Raw genomic sequence first — 22,868 nt, 5'->3', positions numbered from 1 at the left:
AGCGATGCAGGTGGATGCCCCCCTCGTGTCCTGGATTGTCGACTACCTGACTGGCAGACCACAGCACTTGCACCTGCAGCACTGTGTCGGACAGCGTGGTCAGCAACACTGGGGCCCTCAGGGGACTGTCCTCTCTCCCTTCCTCTTCACCAGCTACACCACAGACTTCAGCCACCACACAGAGTCCTGCCACCATCAGAAGTTTTCTAAAGACTCTGCTGTGGTGGGATGAATCAGCGGTGGTGATGAGACGGAGTACAGGGCTGTGGTGGGGAACTTTGTCTCATGGTGTGAGCAGAACCATCTGCAGCTCAATGCGTCAAAGTCTAAGGAGCTGGTTGTAGACCTACGAAGGGCCAAAGCACCAATGACCCCGCTTTCCATCCAGGGGGTCATTGCCCATCCCTAATAACCTTGGACATTGTTGAGGACTACAAGTACCTGGGAGTACACATGGACAATAAACTGGACTGGGCTAAGAACACTCAAGCTCTGTACAGGAAGGGCCAGAGCCGCCTCTATTTTCTGAAGAGGCTGAGGTCCTTCAACATCTGCTGGACAATGCTGAGGATGTTTTATGAGTCTGTGGTGGCCAGTGCTATCCTGTATGCTGTTACATGCTGGGGCAGCAGGCTGAGGGTAGCGGACGCTAACAGACTCAACAAACTGATCCGTAAGGCCAGTGACATTGTGAGGGTGGAGCTTGACTCTCTCTGTTGATGGTGTCAGAGAGGAGGATGCTGGCCAAACTACATGCCATTATGGACAATGTCTCCCACCCACTCTATGACGTGCTGGTCAAACAAAGGAGTACCTTCAGCGAAAGACTCATCCCCCCAAAATGCACCACAGAGCGCCACAGGAAGTCATTCCTGCCTGTGGCCATCAAACTCTTTAACTCCTCGCTCTAAGTGTCAGTCTATATGACCTTAAGTCAATAAACTGGACATTGGATCATTAACATCACTGCAATACAATAATTATGCAATATTCTCTGTTTTCAGTTTAATTTATTGATATGTATTCATACTTCTATTACTGCTGTGCAATATCCACCATCTCATAATAATCTTAATAAGCTACACTTGACAGTACATGCACTATTACTTATATTATTACATTGTATTATTATACCGTACTTATCATCAACCGGTAATCCACTTTGTACTTTACACATATTTTAATTTTACACTTGTACCCACTTGGTACTTAATATATCTGACCTGTATTATAGTGTATTATATTTTTTGCTTAGTACTTCTATTCCTGTGTGCACTGACGTGATAGTGAGCTGCTGTAGCAAAAGAGTTTCCCCTTGGGGATCAATAAAGTATTTCTGATTCTGATTCTGATCAGTTAAGTTTGATATATTTTCATACAGCTTGTTATGTTGTGTTCTTTTCTGTGACATTCTGTCATATACATAACATGATTGAGTAAATGTTGTCATATAAATGGTGCTGTCTGACATGCTTTTTAGTACTTGGACAGTGAAGTACATTGAACCTTGAATAGAAATTGGAGTTCAGCCAGACAGCTCTGGGAGTCTACGACTGGCTCACATCCTTGCTGGCACATACACACACACGCGCGCGCACAGACCACTATCAAAGATTCATCTAGTTCTTCTCCCATTTCGCCAGCAGTGGTGAGAAACTAGCATACACAGCAAAGATTGCTTTAAAGCAGCAGGTAATGATGTTGATGCTACTAATTAGCAGGGGAGAAGTTTACACATGCCATCTGCACTTTGGAGTGCTATCAACAGAAACAAGGATAAATGAAGAGATATCAAGGAGTGGAATCTCTACACAGTTTTCATGGGATGAATTTTGACCAGCAGGACCAGAGCTGACCCCATCTTATGGGGGCTGTTACATCAACACTATCATACATTTACAAAATCCTCACGCTGTCATTAGTAGGCTGCAGGATAAAGTCTTTCCGAACTTCCTGTCTCTCTGACAGCTCCTGTACAGTAAATGATAATTATAGCAAGTACAAAGATAATGTATTAGTTAATCATGCGGTTGATTTATAGCACAAGTCATTTTTGGCTGACAGCAACAACACATTATGTTAACAAGTAATAACAATCACTCAGCTACATGTCACCTACAGCCTGCCAGGAATACGAGACAGCTAGACTTGCATGACTACATGCTTGATCTCACGTGAGATGAATCAAGTCAGTCTCAAGAACAGTAAAGAAATCCAGTCCAAAGAACCATCAAGTACATCATACACCAATACAAGTGGGCTTGTATTAGACATAATTTTATACATTATGGTAAACTGATGAACAAACTGGATAAACACATTTTAAGGGTTTCTGAAGAACCTACACCTTTTCAACTAAAATCATCATCCTTCTAAGAAAAGGAGTCATTTGTATCCGACTCCGTGTATGGGGTTCACCCTTAAAACTCTTGGTCCTGATGCAGCTAACTGTGAATAAGCTGCACTTTTGCAGGTTTGGGCTAAAGCACTTGTTGCTCTGACAACAGCTGCAGATACATGTAAGCCATCTTTGAAGAACTGAAAAATCCAGACCTGTTTCAAATATTCAATAGACGCAATGCAAGCAAAATATCCAGAAGCACACTAATGGGCATGACCATGCAATTTTGGTGACCACTGGTGCAAATGAGACACAACCACGTGCAGCTGGGCACAACATGGAGGAAAGGCTGAACACATTATTAGTAGGAGGACTACGGAATGAACAGGTGCAGTCAGGGCAAGTTTCAGCAATGACCAATCACAAAAGCTCCTCTCATGCCCTTTTAAAGCTTTAACAGATGAAACAGAGGGTGAGGCTGAGGTCTCTGAGCGAGAGAGAGAAAAAAACGTTCTAACTCTGTACATCCCTTAAAGTTACTAAATATAAAAATAGCATCCCAAATATATATATAGCCCCAAATACGCTGTCAATGGTAGAATGAACAGGCAACTGAGGAATATTGGTGCTGCAGCTGCTGGAATATATGCGCAGCTGGTTATAGTTGTGCATATTAATTGGCTGATTAATACATTTAAACTCTGCGGTCCTGCTCCTCCTCTGCATTTAAAAAACCTAATTTATGTCTTTAAAATTCAATGAACATAAACTAGTCTATTTGTAAAATATCAGTCCATATTTATCCAACGGAAAAAATTTCAAATTAAACAGCCCCTATATCTTTACACAAATACACAGAGGCAGGTAGAGTAGCCAAAAACTGTACTCAAGTAAAAGTACTCTTTGCAAAAACAAGTACTCAAGTAGAAGTAAAAGTAGTCATCAAAATACCGACTTGAGTAAGAGTCCAAAAGTATTTACTGAAAAAATGACTTGAGTAGTGTGATCACAAAATATTACATTAATATTGTACTTATTATACTTGTCTGTTATGTAAATAACATGTAAATATAAAAAGTGTCAACATGTTACAGTGTCCTTAAACTTTGATAACTCCAGTATTGATGTCCCAAGTCCCAGCTTCCATCACAGACAGCCACAGATCAGATGTGAGCCCACCACATCGAGGTCTCTCCAGTCACATGAAGACAATAAGATTAGAGAAGTGGCCAAATCAGTCTCTAATCTCTCTGAAAATCTCAATCTCATTTCTCATATGAGATGACTCATTTAGGCTAATTAGGAGATAATGCTGTGGCGTTTCATCATTAACTGCCTATTAAATACAGGTCAAGTTTATTTATATAGCACATTTCATATGACAGGTGTAGACTCAATGTGCTTCAAAATAAAAGCAAGCAAGCAAGAAAAAATAGGCAAACATCATACATAACAAAAACATAAGATAACATAAGATATAAAAATGTAATACATAAAAATATACAAGATAAGAAGGTATTACAATAAAAAAAGGAAATAAGATAAGAAGATAGTATTATCAAAAATGGAATAATAATGACAATATTACTGATTCTAAAATAAAAGTTTTACCTGTTACTTTTTAGTCTGCTTTTAAAAGAAGACACTGTTGTAGCAGACCTTAGTTCATGTGGTAGAGAATTCCAGAGAGTAGGACCATAATGACTGAAGGCACCATAAGCTGATTTAGAGTGTATTCTAGGTATGGTGAGGATGCCTTTACTTGATGATCTAAGTGATCTGTCCAGTGTATATTCAGGTGTGTTCACTTCTTCACTTTTACCTGTGGAAGACCATCTTTGCTTACATCAGTCATGTCCACATGAAATAAAAGTAGTTTGTGTGTGCATAATTTGGTCACTACTTTTCTGTCTCTCTTTATCAGGCTACCATTACACCAATGAGCGTGACTAGTTAAATGCACACCGCTCACTAACCGTTAGCTTGAATATTTACATTACGGCAGAAAGCAGGAACAGTAATAGTTATGAAGCATGATATACTGTGTTAAATATTATTATTAAATTGTATTATATTACAATTATATAAGTCATTAGCATTAAAATCACATACACTTACTGCTCCCTGTCAGCTCATTGTCAGCACGGTTCTCTGATGTACTGACCTCAGACCAGCGTTCACAACCGGAGCCCGCTGCACTATGCACTGTCAATTTGTCTGTAAAGATCAGCTGCTAGCACTATTTGAAAGCCATCCTGCTGTAGCTTCAGCCATTATGCTGTAGGATAACAGAGCGCCCAACCCTTTCTCATTCCCAGGTCATTAAATACTGATGTTTTGTCACGCCCCTGGGTACACTTTAGCATCTGTACGAGACATACCAGGCTTTCAATTAACTCCAATGTAAAACCGTCCATGGCAATATTAAACGCTCATGGTACGTGTCCACAGGATCCGTCGTTTCCACGCTTTCCATTCATTGTCTATGTAGAAAGCCCTGCAAAGCATTCTGGTAACGTAGTGTTTCGAGATATGGGCTGTCACATTGACCGTTTCCCCATTTGCATGAAGTTAAATCTAGTCCAGCATGACTTGCCGCCTCTGGAAAACTCCCAAAAAATGTTTAAACCAATCACTGTCACTCTAAAATGAAGACAAATATTTTCAGAAACACATTTCGGTGAACTATTTTCGTAATATAAGAGAAAGTTTCCAAACAAGCCGCCATATTGGTCCGGTTTAAAATCCGAGAGCAGACAGCCCACAAGTGAAAGCATTTGTCCAATAGGTGCAGTCATTTTCCTCACTGTTAATTCCCATGTTAAGGTTTCTTTCAATGATATCCTCAACATTTCTCAAAACTAAAACATAAAAGTGTTCTTGATAATTCAACGACAGGCCTACGATTGTTACGGACAGACAGGCAGGAGACACCGATATGGAGAAAGATGGGTCTTTATTAGGTTACAGCCAGAGCAGAAAGGTGTGCAGGTACGTAGACAGGGATTTCCGCTGGAGTGGAATAGAGTGGACACCACGCTGGAGCAGGATGGAGTGGGGAACATGCCGGAGCAGGATGGAGCAGGGGACACGCAGGAGCAGGAACACACTGTAGTGAAGACACGCTGGAGTGTAAAGATGCTGGAGTGGAAATCTCGCTGGAGTATAGTTACGCTGCAGTGGAATGTAGGAGTCCTGAAGAATCCTATGGGGAGTCCTTAGTACAAACGAGGTCGGACAACTGGCTGAGGTGAGTGCTGGGTTTTTATGCTGGCTGTGATTAGGTGCCGATGGAGAGCAGGAGTGTGATAGGGAGCATGTGTGTTTGATAAACTGATGATGGAGCCTGGCGTATCCGTGACAATGATAGGTTAATGTTACGGCCATCAGTTTTAATGATTTCTCCTTCAATTCTGAGAAATAAAGTTTTTTTTAGTCCTATTCTTTTCTATTGGCCTGCGTCCCACATCACATGACGCCAAGTTTCTTTTGTGAAAACCAAAATGGTGGACATTTCTTTTATTCTCAGTGGAAAATGCAGTATTTTAAGATAGTTTCTCCATTAAAATGTGTTTGATAACATTTCTATCTAGAAATCTGCATTTTATTTTCATAACCTTCGTTCAGTGAATGTATATGATCCTTAGTTTTGTTAGTTATTATAGATCGTTGCTATGGTTGTTGCTATGGATGCTGCTACGCTCACGGAATGTTGCGGGGGGACTTGACGCGTTCGACTCCTGTTTTGGGCTGTCTGCCCTCAGTGGGTTTCGTGCAGATCGGACTCACCGCCTAGGAGGAGTTCGAAAAAGTATGTTCACATTTTGCAATAAAAGCGCCACCTAGTGGCCAATTTGCACCGAATTTTGCACAGAGCCTCGTTGAGGCACGAGGAACTACTGAGTCAACTGTCGTGTTAATCGGACAGACAGACCTATGTGGAGATATAGATGTTAATTGATATTTTCATATTTTAAAATATAGAGTTGCGGACTTCTGAATTGAACATATGTTGCAGTGATGCAAACTTTTGTCAAACATCAGTGAATGTGCTGAAAAATGTCTAGCTCTGTAGGACATACAGGTGATTTTTTAAGTTTGGAATGTGAAATGTATAGAAATGTACATTTGTTGTAATAAGCCACGCCCACTTTAATCAGTCATTACCAAATTTTAGTCGGGCTGGACTGGCATTTTTGGCCCAGACCGGCCCCCCACAATCGGTTGAACACCACCCACCTGTACAGCATCCTTGCAATCCCCTTAAATTCTGACAAGTTGAGCTGGGGAATTGTCTATCAGATATACTAAGTAAACTAAATGTAAATTTAAAACTTGAGGTGTGGTCTACTATCTCTTGTATCTCAAGAAAAGATGGCAAGATACCGGAGACAAAATGTCATAGTGCATAAGAAGCCGAGCTTTGAAGGCATCTTGGAGAGATGGCCTGCACTTCTTCAGATGGAAGAGGTATGTTTTTAGATGCAAAGCACCTCAGATGCATTGGTCACTCAGACATCACATACTTAATTGTTGGCCAGTCTACCTGTAGTGGAGTTTCAATTGAAAAGATGTTGACGTGCACCTCTTAATGTCACAACGAATGCTTTGCATCTATGACACTTTCTGTCCTTATCTGAGTGTGGTCTTTCAATAAATCTGAGGAGGCAGCCCTCATATTGAAGGATTGCTTAATATTAATTTGACATTCATAAACGCTGATATTGGAGCAGTTTGATCAAACCTTTGGCTCTTCTCAGAAGATAGATCATTAATTATAAATTCTCAAACTTCTTTCTGTATGCTCTGCTGTTTTTATTTTCTAGATCAATGCTGAGTTCATGTGAATTACAACAGTTCCCTTGGAGACAAAGTTCTTGGTACAGTGGGTCATTTTATACATGAGGTCAAGTTTCATAAAATGGTGTCACTCACATACTGCGAGGACTTATAATCACACATGAATACAGTTGGGCTCTTTGAATCCACAAATCCCAGCCATACCCAATTTATGCAGTTATAGGATTATTTAGAGACCAGAGTGTGCAGCAATAGGCAATATTGTTTTATAATAATATTTTTTTTAATAAAGGGAAAACAACAGTTGTACTGTATGTAAATAACTACATGGTTTTGACCCTATACTACATGGGAATGTCATAAATTGAGCATGGCTGTAAAGGCGAGACTCATTGTGGTTTCATTGAGCCCATTGTTATTAAGATACCTTGAGGTGAAAGGTCAATGGACCCTTTAAAAAAAGTCATGCCAATTTTTAATCCTCAAAGATTTGCTCAAATTAGGGGCAATATTCAGCCCTTTTACAGCTAAGCTAGCATGATATTGTTGTATCTACAGATTCCTCAAGGTCTCGTATCATGAGATACCACTATCCTTGCTCTAACATTAAACTAGTGCCTGTTACAGTCTCTGAAAGACAGCAGAGTCGTTACTTTAAGGTACGCAAAAAAAAAAGAGGTCAGTTGGTCACTATCTAAATTTCGTATGTTGTGCTGTGTAGTGGCATGTGGACCCCAAAGCAGATTATCAGGAAGTAGTATCAGGATGAAGTAGCCGGATGGCTACAGTGTTTATTAAGGGTGATGTGGTTTACAGGCAGGTACAGCCAGACCGGTGGGCAGACAGGTAACCTAACAGGCAAAAGGCAGATAGGTTACTGGCTGGCAGTGGTGGAAGCAGGGACGTGAGTCCAAGGTGGCAAAACAGTTCATTAGGGAGCAGGCAAATTACAGAAATCCAGAATCCAACCAAGGACCACGGGAGACAAAGAATCCAAAACAGAACTCACTGTAAAAATGCCGGGGAACTAGGCACTGGAACCAGGTACAACAAAAAGTCCACCAAGCGGCGACACACACAAAGGTCAGGAACACTCACAAGGCAGGAACAAAACTCAAGGCAGGAATCACACCATGTAGTAACAACAATGACCCAACACTGAACAAAGACAGAGACACAGACTAAATACCATAGGGGAGGTGAGACAACAAGACACAGGTGCAAACAATTAAGGAAGGGTCAACAATCAAAACTAGAAGGAAAACAAAGCCAGGAAGTAAAACCGCAAGACAAATGAAAAACCTTAAACTACCACATATGAATTGGATTAAAAAACTAGCCAAAGCTAGTTAACCAGCTCTAAAATACAGTGGTGTGAAAAAGTGTTTGCCCCCTTCCTGATTTCTTTTTTTGTTTGTCGGTCACACTTAAATGTTTCAGATCATCAAACAAATGTAAATATTAGTAAAAGATAACACAAGTAAAAACAAAATGCAGTTTTTAAATGAAAGTTGTTATTATTAAGGGAAAACAAAATCCAAACCTACATGGCCCTGTGTGAAATAGTGATTGCCCCCTAAACCTAATAACTGGTTGGGCCACCCTTAGCAGCAACAACTGCAATCAAGCGTTTGCGATAACTTGCAATGACTCTTTTATCTCAATAGGATTCAGGTCAGGACTTTGACTAGGCCACTCCAAAGTCTTCATTTTGTTCTTCAGCCATTCAGAGGTGGACTTGCTGGTGTGTTTTGGATCAGAACCCAACTTCGCTTCAGCCTGAGGTCATGAACAGATGGCCGGACATTCTCCTTCAGGAGTTTTTGGTAGGCAGCAGAATTCATGGTTCCATTTATCACAGCAAGTCTTCCAGATCCTGAAGCAGCAAAACAGCCCCAGACCATCACACTAACACCACCATATTTTACTGCTGGTATGATGTTCTTTTTCTGAAATGCGGTGTTACTTTTACACCAGATGTAATGGGACACACACCTTCCAAAAAGTTCAACTTTGGTCTCGTCAGTCCACATAGTATTTTCCCAAAAGTCTTGGGGATCATGAAGACTTATGGGAAAATACTCTGTGGACAAAAATTAAACTTTTCGGAAGGTGTGTCGTCCTTCTTCAACTAACTTTGACGATTAATTCATCTAAGCCATCAACCGTCTCTTAGACCCCATTCCAACTAGGCTGCTTAAAGATGTTTTACCCTTAGTTAGCACTTTGTTACTGGATATGATCAATCTGTCTTTATTAACAGGCTATGTACCACAATCCTTTAAAGTAGCTGTAACTAAACCGCTTCTTTAAAAGCCCACTCTTGATCCAGTGGTTTTAGCCAACTATAGACCTATATCTAACCTTCCCTTTCTCTCGAAGATCCTTAAGAACGCAGTCGCCAATCAGTTGTGTGACTTTCTAAATAACAATAGTTTGAGGATTTTCAGTCAGGATTTAGAGTGCATCATAGCACAGAGACAGCCCCGGATGAAAATTGCAAATGACCGTACAGAGACTGGAACATGTAATTGGCATTACAGGAACCGCACTAAACTGGTTTAAATCCTATCTATCAGATCGATCTCAGTTTGTATATGTTAACGGTGAGTCCTCTGTGCACGCCTGCAAGTTAGTTACGGAGTTCCACAAGGTTCTGTGCTTGGATCAATTCTATTCACCTTATATATGCTTCCTATAGGCAATATTATTAGGAAACACTCCATATGCTTTCATTGTTATGCAGATGAATTGCAAATGCAATTATATCTATTGATCAAGCCAGATGAAACTAATCAGCTAAATTTCAAGCATGCCTTAAGGACATAAAAACCTGGATGACCTGCAATTTTCTGATGTTATACTCAGACAAAACTGAAGTTATTGTACTTGGACACAAACACCTTCGAGACATGTTATCTAAAGATATAGTTACTCTAGATGGCATTGCCCTGGCCTCCAGCACCATCGTAAGGATCTTTGATCAGGATTTATCCTTTAACTCCCAACAGAAACAAACTCCAAGGACTGCCTTCTTTCACCTATGCAACATTGCAAAAATCAGACACATCCAGTCTCAAAATGATGCCGTGTACTAGTGTATGCATTTGTTACTTCTAGGTTAGACTACTGCAATTCCTTAATATCAGGCTGCCCGAATAAGTCCCTTAAGACTCTCCAGTTGACACAGAATGCTGCGGCACGTGTACTGACAAGAACTAGGAAAAGAGATCATATTTTTCCAATATTAGCTTCTCTGCACTGGCTCCTTGTGAAATCCAGAATAGAATTTAAAATCCTTCTCCTCACCTACAAAGCTCTTAATTGTCAGGCACCATCATATCTTAAAGAGCTCATAATACCATATTACCCAACTAGAACACTGTGTGCCGAGAATGCAGGGTTACTTGTGGTTCTTAGATTCTCCAAAAGTAAAATGGGAGCCAGAGCCTTCAGTTATCAAGCTCCTCTCCTGTGGAATCAAATCCCAGTTTGGGTTCGGGAGGAAGACACCATCTCCACATTTATGAGTAGGCTTAAGACTTTCCTCTTTGATAAAGCTCATAGTTAGGGATGGCCTGGGTGAGCCCTGAACTATCCCTTAGTTATACTGCTATAGGCCTAGACTGCCAGGAGACTTCCCATGACTCTTTCCTCTCTCCTTCTCTCCCTCTCCATCTCTATGCATTTTTATCCCATTACTGCACGTTACTAACTCGACGTCTTCTCTCTCCCGTAGTTCTGTGCTTTCTGGTTTCTCTCCTCTCTCCTTTTGTCGCTTTCAGCAGGTATTTCTGCCTCCGGAGCTGCAGAGACTGGATCTGTGGTTGTGGGCCCCTTGCTGCCCCAATGTTCCTGCTCGACAACTGCTACTACGTTGTTGTTAATGGCTCTGTTACTAATACTGTCATTATTATTCCTATAGCTGTCATTCCTATTATTATTAATATATTAATGTTAATGTTACCACTACAATTACATTATTATAATGTATATATTAATATATTAAAAATTCTAGGTGGTATTTGCATTGTGCCTCCCTCTGGTTCTGTCCAAGGTTTCTGCCTCTTTTATATAAGATTTTCTTGCCACTGTCGCCAAATGATCTATCATGGTGAGATTTTATAGTCTCTGTAGATAATATTATAAAGAGTATGACCTGCTCTATAGTAAAAGTGCAATGAGATAACTTCTGTTATGAATTGGTGCTATTTAAATAAAATTGCATAAAAACTGCAATACACCTTTGAATTTGGGCAGAAAGTCATGATGGAACCTGATGGAAAAAAGATGACCTCAAAAGCTTATAGACTGAACACCCAGCTGTACAGTGTACAGAGTAGGCAGAGTTGAATTACACTGACTTGCTTGATTTTATTTTCCCATTGGTGCTTACATTTTATAGTGTTTTTACAACTAAGACTTTGGACCTGTTATAAGAGGTTGGTATTTGGAGGTTGCACTTACATGACCGCATTTTCACTGCAGTTTTTAGAAAGAGGCCCAAGTTCAGAGACTACCAGCCTCACAGGCTGAAGTCGGCCGAGTGTGCTGAAAAACTGGAGAGAATGATTGCATTTGCACTGCAGCGTTTGCTGAGATTATGTATGGCTTGAGGAAAATTCTTTGGATAGCTTTGTGTTAAGAGGAAATGTGTTTGGTAAGAAAAATGTTCCTATTTCTGTGTTACTGAAAATACTGATTTCATCAAGTGACACTTTAAGTCACCAACTTTGTGGGCTCAAATATTTTTTGTTTGAGCTATTGTATCCACCGTAGAAAAGGTTTCAGTCGTAGTCATCTGGACACTGTTTTCAGAATCAAGACGTTTCGGCTCCCATCCGGAAGTCATTCTCAATTGGGAATTTGAGCTGATTTGGCAGAAAAATAATAATGTTAATTAAATTGCTATGGCAAATGTTTACTTTTTACTTCACTACATTTAACTGATAGCTATAGTTCTACTAGTTACTTTGCAGATTCAGATTAACACAAAATATACAATCAACCAATAAATTATGATGTATTATTATAGATATGTCTATACAATTACAATTAGCCCCACCTTTGCCAGCTGCAACAATAATGATCCTTACATATTAATGCATTCATAATTCAAATGGCCCATCTGAGCTATGCCATTCTGCATAATGAGTAATTTCACTTTTGGTACTTAAGTACATTTTGATGCCAATCCTTCTATACTTTTACCTAAGTAAAAAACTGACACATGTACGTACCCAGGGCAGCCCCCCTACTGAAGATATGTTCCCGCGCGGATGTAAATAAATCAAGGCTGTTGGGCAGTTTGCCACTGCCTTTTATTAAATCAAATAATTATTAATTTCTCTTCTTTATTCTATTTTATATTGTATTTAAATGTCCTTTTATATTGCCCTATGTTGCTCTAATGTTTTAGGTAAAGCACTTTGAATTGCCTTGTTGTTGAAATGTGCTATACAAATAAACTTGCGTTGACCACTTACTAAAAAAAATAGAAGTTGTGTTCAAAAGTCATCTATTTATCAGTGTGTTTGTAGTCAGTTTAAGCCATGGTCAGGTTAGTTCCACCACCGAGCGTCAACTGGTAACACAATATGAAGCACTAGTATTACTGATATGGCTATCTATAGTTACAAAAAAGATTTTACTTTATTTATATTTATTTGTAAGAGATCATGTACAATATTAAACAAAAACTTTGCCATGTGATGTAATGTACCAGAATTAGCCTAAAACAATTTTTTATCTGCAGTCAAATTAAAGGAACATTTTTGAACATATGACCAGAACTATGTTTGAGGATACTTGACACCAATTAGAAAAAAGCATTTTGGATGACCATTGTATGCTTTGTCCAAATCTATGACCATCTTTTGCATCTGAGCTATGCATCAACAAGAGTTATTATGAAAGTCACAAAAATGTCAAAGCAGCAAAAAAGCATTAAATAATTTCAGTTTCATGTCGGTTGTTTTCACAAAAATCTAGTTTCATACTTGTGTCTATTTTAACAGCATGCAGGTGGAATTTGTTGTGTAATTCACACTTACCTTGGTATCTTAGCAGGACTGATCCAAACTGAGACCTCTGGCTGTGGAAGCGGATAGAGATCTGATTGCTGTGGCTTCGTACTACCAACCCCCTTATCAAAATGGACTCATTGGCCAACATGGTGTTCTCCCTGTGTCCCACATCTTCAAACACCACCTTGTCTCCCTCAGATAGATTCACATTCATCACCTGCCAGAAAACAGAGAGTACGGATTAGACCATTTATGAGTCATATAAAAACAAAACATCAAAAAATCCACATTCTGGGATCTAGAGTCACTCAGGACCTGAAACAGGTCATTGACTCTATTATCAAAAAGGCCCAGCAGCTTCCTATGCCAGCAGAGGATGTTCAATCTGCCACAGGAGCTGATGATCCTGTTCTACACTGCAATCACTGTGGGCCAGATTTACTAAGAAAATGGTGTTGCGCAAATGTGCGCTGCGGTTTTCATTGAGATTGTGGCTGCAAAATGTATGTATCCAGCGCCTGATTTCCTAAAGCAGCTCATTACACTGGTACTAACCTCCAAGATGCACACTGCCAGCGAAGGATCGAGAGCTCATAAGTGCAGTTCAGTGATGGGATTTCTATGAAATCACCAAGCTCAGAGAAGAAATGATAATGTAGTGATCTTGTTTGCAAAATATTTACTTGAGAAAAACTGTTACTAATACTCAAAATATTACTCATAAATCAAAGTAGACGTTACTAAGTCTAACTTCAGTCCTGTGAATACCTTGTGGCCCGAATAATAGTGAAATAAAATGTTGAGTTGCTTGAAGTCCAAGAGAGGACCTGTGTTAAAAAGTAGACGTTACTTAGGGTATCTCCGGTCCTGTGAAGTGCTTGTATTACTTGTCCATGAGAGAACGTATTGACAAATTGATATTACTCTCGCCATGTGCTGAGCAAGACTGACGTCATCTCCCCCGGAGGGTCGGGGCGTCTCCCAGTGATTGTGTCCGTAAAAAGTGAATAGAACCACCAGGGCGAGACCTTGTGGCCAGTTTGATTAATTGAGTTTGAGTGTAGAAATATTTGAATAGTGAATGTGTGCATGTAAGAGATAAGTGACAAAAATAAATGTTTTGCGGTTTGTCAGTAATATTAAGCTGGCTCTGAGATTATATAGCTGGATGAATAGTCAAAAATAGTCCAGTTTAATAATTTTGATTAACAATATACATACCCAAAGTGTGCTTATAATGCATTATTAAATTACTAAGTAACCCTTAGCCCATGTCTAGATCTAGATGATCAGTATTATTTGAAATTAAAAGATTAAATTACTTCTTACATTAATTGAAATTGATTGTGATTGTGAGAATCAGACTGAAGACTTGTACTCTCTCTATTTGAAATTCTAGCAAAGTTCATCTAAGACCAAGCAGCACCTACTAACACCAGCAGCGCCATCATAACCATGTCAGTGAAATTGAACACACTAGCTGCCAAATGATTATCTGTCAACCAGCCAACTGATTAATTAGCTAGCCATGCCAGCTATTATGAATAGTTTAATGAATAATGTATTTTTAACCTGTCCGGCATCAACCCTGCACGGAAATGTATTGCGTTAACCTGCCACGCTGCATCATAGATCATCAGGTTGACAGTGGGGGAATGTAGCGTGATCAACACAGATTCAGACATTTTTTATCCTTATTGATAAAAAGAATTCGATTTTTCTGAAAGTTGGCCTCTGACTCATAAACAAGCCTGTGCAGAGAACGGATAAGCTTTCCCAAGGAAAGAATGAGCAGAGGAATGTTGAGAGCCAGTTGGGAGTGAAGTTTATTTTACTATTTCAGATATATGTATGCATAGCCTATATATGGTGCATTGTCATAATGTTGTAACACATATTTCACACATTCAGTTAACATATCTGTTAATTACTTATAAGTGGATAATATCCCATTGTATTCATAAAAAAAGTGTAAGGTACCTTCCAGCAACTGATGAGACCAAGCGTTAACATGGGAGAATTAAATGTGTAGCCTAAGTTGTTCCTTAGAAAAAAATTAGAAAGTAAAGAATTAGGATAAGATAGATCTAGTGGGAGTGGAGTAAGTTTCGCGCCATGAACAACACCCCCGCCCCCTTTTACAGGAGATTACAGAGGAAGCCTCTTGACTGGGCTCTTCTCCTCTGTACTTCAAGACCTTCTCATATTCAATAGAACTCTGACAGCCCTTCCCCCCCTCACCAAAAGGTAATGGTGAATGGATTCTAATTGTATAGCACCTTTCTAGTCTTCCAACCACTCAAAGTGCTTCAACCAACCCACAGAGAAACCGAAGGCGCACAGAACATGATGAAAAATGCTCATATATAACAACTTTGAAAGAAAGAAAGAAGCCTGTAAAAAGAAGCCTGTTCCATTTCTGGGGTCTAACATGACAGTTAGAAAAGAAAAAACCCTGGACACCAGCCACGTGGTGCAGAGGAGAGATAGAGAGATAGAGAGATGGAGCGAAAGTAACTCTAAGACTTAACTCTTAAAGAAAGAAACTCTATTAGTGCTCCTGAATTGCTGCTACTAGGCCTGCTCCACTCTGCTGCAGCACCTGAGTCCTAACAAGGACCATAAAGAACTTTAAACTCACATCGCGCTGCCATCACAACCGAACGTCATCAGCCTGATTATGGAGAGATCCGACAAGAGCCAAAGTCACCCCGCAGGAACCAATTGAACTTCCAGAAACATGGAGCTCCAGGGTGCTTTATCCAAGACCGAGAACCCATCAGCTAACCCAGATGCTTACTGGGACCGATCGCCCACCGAGTGCCCCAGAGAAATGATGCTGCTTCTCCTCTCTGAAACAACAGCTTTCTGTTATGGGGGTTGATGCTTTAGCTAAATAAGAACAATTAAGGAATGTAGATCAAAATTAGGATCTCCCATCAACTTAGGTGTGGTAGCTAATTATTCCTAATAATAGTTCCCAACAGCCTCCCTTGACTTTCTTAACTTCTCAGTTGCTGAACGGTGCTTAAGTTATTTCACTGGTAATTATTAAAGTTTGTCCACTTAGTGGTATCCTGTGTTTACACAAATTAATACCGCTAGCCAAAACAATCATTCACTGCATCATCTGGTCTAAAATGTTCTTCATTGAATTCATTAATGGTTGCATTTATCCGTTCATTTGTGTGTCTAGTAGTTATTAGTCGTGTTTGTGTAGTGTAGTAGTTATAGCTGTGTTTGCTATTTGTTTGTTAGTAGCGTAGTTAATAAACTTTTCATCTATAAAATAACTTGATAAGTCTATATGGTTTGTGTGTATGAAATATTCCGGTCCCTGTACACAAGAACTCTGTAGCAACTTCAGATCGAGACTAAATTGATTATTAATTAATTCATTTATTTATTAATTATTATAAATGACTATCAAGATATTCTCTTTGTAAAAGAGTCGTGCCCGTGAGGTAAATTTAACATAAGTGAAGTCAGTGTAAATCTTCACCTTCCTCTTAGCAAAATTTAGGTAATTCAATATGATCAGTTTAAAGCATTTAAACCTTTAATTTGCTACAGGATGTAATAAACACGTTCAGCGGAAACAAAAATGAGATGAAGTATACGACAAATCAAAGATGCACAAAATATACACAAGGTGCACACAACACAAGGTGGAGGGAGAGAGAGAGAGAGAGAGAGAGAGAGCAGCAGTTGGAGGTGGTGTTGATATGGATGTTAACACTGAGGTAAGTACAGACAAAGGCACACTTAAATGTCTTAACAAAAAGTTTAGTTGCCGCCTGTAGTGATTTAACAGTTAATTGATGGCCATTTCAAATTCACCAACCACAACATCCACTGTTCGTTTGCGTTAGGCCTACAGTAATCAGATTGTCTTTTAGTTTTACTTCCTGTCTTTGATTGCTTTGATTGTTTTCACCTGTGTCTCGTTGTCTCCCTTAGCTGTGTGTATTTAAGTCGGTGTCTTCCTTGGTTCTGTGTCAGATCAATGTAACTTGTGTCGAGCGTTTCCGCCCTTACCCTGTGTTTCATGTGTTTTGTGGACTTTCTGCCTCGGTTTTGGACTACTGCTTTTGGATTTAGGATTTAGGATTTTGCCTGCTCCTTCTTGGACTCATTTGTCTGTTCGGACTGCTCTTGTCACAGACACGCCAGGCTCCACTACACCACACACACACGGCACTCCCTCACTCGAGTACTAATCCCACTCACCTGTCACCTATCACACACCTGCACTTAATCATCACTCCACTCCCCTATAAAACACCATCCCTCACCTCAGTCAGTGTCTCGTTTGGAATAAGGACAGATCTCCATATCCTACCTCCACAACACCACGGACTCAACCACGTATCTGCTAAACGTCTCCTCGTCTCCAGAGCCCCGATCCCGGTACTGAACATCTCCAGTCTCCAGTTTGTGTCTCCTCAACCCCAGAGCTCCTCTCCGACCAGTCAAAGGACGGTAGCATTATGCTCTTCACATTTCCAGTTTACTTTGTGTGCAATAAATAATATCCGTCTCATCTTGGTGTCTCTGGCCTGTTCTGTCCATAACAGAAGACCGGATCACACAACAGGATTGCAGCATGAGTGCCACGGATCCATTCCAGGAGTTGGTGGACATCCTGCGCCATGGCCTCATTGCTCCACCATCAACCACCGCCACTTCCACTCCAGTCAGACCAGCAGTTCCGCCCTGTACCAGTCCCATGGCCAAACCAGGAGACTACTCTGCCGGCGAGAAACTGTACCAGCTCAAGCAGGGTCAGCGCTCCGTCCAGGACTACGCCTTGGAGTTCCGAACCATCGCAGCGTCTAGTGGTTGGAATGAACAATCCCTAATCACCACCTTCCGTCAGGGATTGGAGCCCAGGGTAAGATTGCATCTTGCTGCATACGAGGATACCATCAGCCTCGAGCGGTTTATACAACTAGCCATTCGAGTGGCCACCCGTATGCAGACATGATTAATTGGAATACCAGGACCAGTACCCCCATACTCCTACCATCCGTCAGCCAGAGAGGCGCCGCTCTCCAGAACCAGACCAAGAACCCATGCAGTTAGACTCCAACAGACTACCCCCGGCGGAGCGGCAGAGACGGCTGACCCAGGGGTTGTGCTTGTACTGTGGAACCTCCGGACATAATAGAGCTACCTTCCCAGTAAGACCACCACGTCCTATGGTGAGTGCCATCCTTCCCAGTATTCCTTGTAGTAAACCGCTTGCAACTGAAATAATCTTGGTCACCTCCAACCTGTCCCTCCCAGTACAAGTCCTTATCGACTCCGGGTCAGCTGGCAATTTCATCTCCGGCTCCCTCTGCCACCAGCTCCGCCTCAAGACCTCATTCACACCAACCAGCTACCAAATTCACGCTGTAACAGGAAAATCCATCAACCGCAGCGGCGTCCAGAGAGCTGCTGGCCCTGTTACCATCCGAGTTGGTCTGCTGCATGAGGAGCAACAGTACTTGCTGGTTCTGGAGGGCTCGACTGCGGAGGTGATCTTGGGGTGTAACATAACCCCATTGTATCCTGGTCCACCGGTGAGGTGTTGAAATGGGGTAGTTCTTGTTTTCCCGTCGGCCAATACCATCTTCGTCTGGTCTCAAGAGACTCCCTGTGTGCACAACTTCCATTGAGAGCCCGAGAGAGAAGCAGTCTGTGGAGATTCCACCCTGCTACGCCGCCTACCAGGATGTATTCTGCCCTAAGAGAGCCTCCCAGTTACTACCACACCGGCCATGGGACTGCGCAATAGACCTCATACCGGGTGAACCAGTGCCCCGTGGAAAGATCTACCCACTTTCCATTCCCGAACAGAAAGCCATGGGGGAGTACATCGAGGAGGCCCTAGCCCAGGGTTACATCAGACCTTCCACTTCACCAGCAGCCTCCAGCTTCTTTTTCGTGGCCCAAAAGGACGGAGCCTTGCGGCCCTGTGTGGACTACAGAGGACTCAACCGTATCACAGTCAAGTTCCGGTATCCACTTCCCCTCGTCCCTGCTGCGCTGGAACAACTTTACGGTGCCACTGTCTACACCAAGCTGGACCTCCGCAGCGCGTACAATCACATTCGGATACGTGAGGGGGATGAATGGAAGACAGCCTTCGTAACACCCACCGGTCACTATGAGTATCTAGTAATGCCCTATGGTCTGGCCAACGCCCCCTCCATCTTCCAGGCATTCATTCATGAGGTGCTCCGGGAGTTCCTTCACAAGTTTGTTATCGTGTATATAGATGACATCCTGATTTACTCCCGGAACATGGCCGACCATCGCCAACATGTTGCGGAGGTCCTGGAACGCCTGAGAGACTATCAACTCTTCCTCAAAGCCGAAAAATGTGAATTCCATCAGTCCTCAGTGCAGTTCCTCGGCTACATCATCAGTGGCAGTGGCATCCAGATGGATGAGGGGAAAGTGGAGGCCATCCGGAGCTGGCCAACACCCACAACCATCAAGGAACTGTAACGATTCCTGGGTTTTGCTAATTTCAACCGTCGCTTTATTCAGAACTACAGCATGATAGTACATCCCCTGACCAGCCTACTCCACAATAAGCCCAAGTCTCTCTCCTGGCCACCCTCCACACAAGAAGCTTTCAACCTCCTCAAAAGGACCTTCACCAGTGCACCGCTCCTGACCCAGAGAGACCATTCACTGTAGAGGTAGACGCCTCTACTACTGGGTTAGGAGCGGTGCTATCACAACTGCAGGAAACCCTGGCCAAACTCCACCCATGTGCTTTCTTTTCCCGAAAGCTTAGCCCGGCAGAGAGAAACTACGACATTGGCAACCGTGAATTGCTGGCTGTTAAGTTGGCATTGGAGGAATGGAGGCATTGGCTGGAGAGCGCCCAGCACCCCTTCCCTGTATTGACAGATCATAAAAATTTTGAATATCTCAAGAAGGTCAAACGACTGAGTCCTCGCCAGGCACGCTGGGCCTTGTTTTTCACAAGATTCCAATTCAATATCTCATATCGCCCCGGCACCAAGAACTCCAAGGCAGATGCATTATCCCGTCTACACGCTCCCGAAAACACCACTGACAAGCCAGAACCCATTCTTCCCCAACATATCTTCGTAAATCCTATTCAGTGGTCGGAGACATCTGTTCCCTCCTCCAATGCCTCCACCAACGCTCCGCCGGGCTGTCCCCCTGGTCATCAGTATGTTCCAAGAACCCAGCGCAACCTACTCATTCACACCTCCCACACATCTCTGGGCACTGGTCACCCCGGGGCCAATGAAACCCTCTCGCTGCTACGAGAACGCTTCTGGTGGCCCAATATGGCTAGGGATGTGAGAAGGTACGTACAAGGTTGTCAAGAATGTGCCATGTCTAAATCTCCACGTCATCTTCCTACAGGCAAACTGTGTCCCCTTCCGACGCCCAACAGACCCTGGTCACACCTAGGGGTAGACTTCATCACGGATCTCTCTCCATCCGACAACAACACATGCATCTTCGTGGTAGTGGACAGATTCTCAAAGTCATGCCGTCTTATACCACTCCGAGGACTACCCACGGCTATGGAAACCGCTGAATGCCTCTTTAACCACGTCTTCAGGTATTATGGGATCCCGGAGGACATTATGTCTGACAGAGGACCACAATTCATTTCCCGGGTATGGAAAGCTTTCCTCTCACTCCTAGGTGTGACAGTCAGCCTCTCCTCTGGTTACCATCCCCAAACCAACGGCCAGACGGAGAGGAAAAATCAGGAGTTTGGGCGCTTTCTACATACCTTCTGTCATGGCCACCAGGACACTTGGAACCAGTTCCTGGGTTGGGCCGAGTATGCCCAGAACTCTTTACGTCAACCTACTACTGGACTCACTCCCTTCCAGTGCATACTCTGTTACCAACCCCCTCTCTTCCCATGGTCTGGAGAGCCCTCAGAGGTTCCCGCTGTAGACTACTGGTTCTGAGAGAGCGAGAGGGTCTGGGACGCAGCTCACCGTCAACTTCGAAGAGCACTCTGCAGGCGCAGGTTGACAGCCGACCGCAGGAGACCACTCCAGAATATCTACCCGGCCAAAAGGTCTGGCTGTCCACCTGTGACATCAGGATGCACCTGCCCTGCAGAAAGCTAAGTCCCAGATTCATTGGTCCCTTTACCATACTAGAACAAATAAATCCAGTCACTTACAAGCTTCAATTGCCTGCACAGTATAGGATACACCCTACCTTTCACATCTCCCTACTCAAACCATTTCATTCTTCTGTTCCCATCTCCACAGAGCCTGGCGACACGACAGATCCCCCCTTACCACTGATCCTGGAGGACGGAGCCGCCTACCAGGTCCGTGAGATCTTGGACTCCCGACGCCATGGTGGCAACCTGGAATACCTGGTGGACTGGGAGAGGTACGGTCCTGAGGAGAGGTCGTGGGTCCCCCGGCATGACATCCTCGATCCCTCTCTTCAAACAGAATTCCACGCTGCCCATCCAGATCGACCTGCCCCCCAAGGAAGAGGACGGCCGCCACGACGTCGGGGTCCCCGGTCCTCAGGAGCGGACTGTGAGGAAGGGGGGGTACTGTCACAGACACGCCAGGCTCCACTACACCACACACACCGCACTCCCTCACCCGAGTACTAATCCCAGTCACCTATCACACACCTGCACCTAATCATTCACTCGACTCCCCTATAAAACACCATCCCTCACCTCAGTCAGTGTCCGGTCTCGTTTGGAATAAGGACAGATCTCCATATCCTACCTCCACAACGCCACGGACTCAACCACGTATCTGCTAAATGTCTCCAGAGCCCCGATCCCGGTCCCGAACATCTCCAGTCTCCAGTTTGTGTCGCTCCCGGTCCTGTGCATCTCCACTCTCCAGTGTGTGTCTCCTCAACCCCAGAGCTCCTCTCTGACCAGTCAAAGGATGGTAGCATTATCCTCTTCACATTTCCAGTTTACTTTGTGTGCAATAAATAATATCCGTCTCATCTTGATGGCCTGTTCTGTCCGTAACAGCTCTCCTTGGTTATGTGATTTCTGCCTGCCTGACTACTCATGTAAGCCTTGTGTCTATTAAGTCATTGATCTGCACCTGCCCTGCCTACCTGTATTTTGAGTCCTACTCCTGCTTTCCTGCTTGACACACCACAACATAAAATGACAACTCTGCAAACTCCATCCACAGAGGAAGATCTTTAGATGCAGCTAAACGCTCTGGGGGGGGAAAAAAGCTTAAGTGGAGTCTGATTTAAAAAAAATAAATAAATACATAAATTCTTGTCAAGTGACTGTTTCCAAGAATGGTTCTTTTTAATTATACCATATTTTGTTTACACTCCCGTACAATATTTGTAACCCAGTAGTATATTTTTGTCCTTTTTGTACATTATAGTTATGTTTGTTTTCTTTGTTATAGCTGTCTTTTTGTACATTTGTTGTTAGCACTGTGTAGGGTTATTGAGAGCAAGTGGAAAACCAGAGTCAAATTCCTTATATTATTGTAATTGAAGATACTTGACCAATACATTTATAAATTTTGTTCATTCAGGGGATTGTGCAGAGAAGAACAGAACACCAACAGTGTCCATATCAGAAAGTCATGCTGTTTACTAACCATATAAAATGAGTTGAAAGCTGGTCAAAAACAGAGCCTCTCTCTTCCTGTCACAGTCATGCATATGTAAATCCTATGAAAATGTAA

The 22,868-nt window shown here is 42.5% G+C and overlaps 1 protein-coding gene across 6 annotated transcripts in view; it reads right to left on the bottom strand.

Moving 5' to 3' along the window:
* The window catches only part of sez6b (seizure related 6 homolog b), a 313,597-nt gene that overhangs the window by 118,277 nt on the left and 172,452 nt on the right, over nt 1-22,868 (bottom strand). For all 6 annotated transcript variants that reach the window (XM_044201744.1, XM_044201746.1, XM_044201743.1 and 3 more), the window contains exon 4: nt 13,195-13,384. In XM_044201744.1, the coding sequence (XP_044057679.1) occupies nt 13,195-13,384 (190 nt within the window). The remainder of the gene's footprint in view (nt 1-13,194; nt 13,385-22,868) is intronic.

This window comes from Siniperca chuatsi, linkage group LG7, assembly GCF_020085105.1.
Source record: "Siniperca chuatsi isolate FFG_IHB_CAS linkage group LG7, ASM2008510v1, whole genome shotgun sequence".
NCBI lineage: Eukaryota > Metazoa > Chordata > Actinopteri > Centrarchiformes > Sinipercidae > Siniperca > Siniperca chuatsi.
This window is presented reverse-complemented; position numbering and strand designations above follow the sequence as displayed.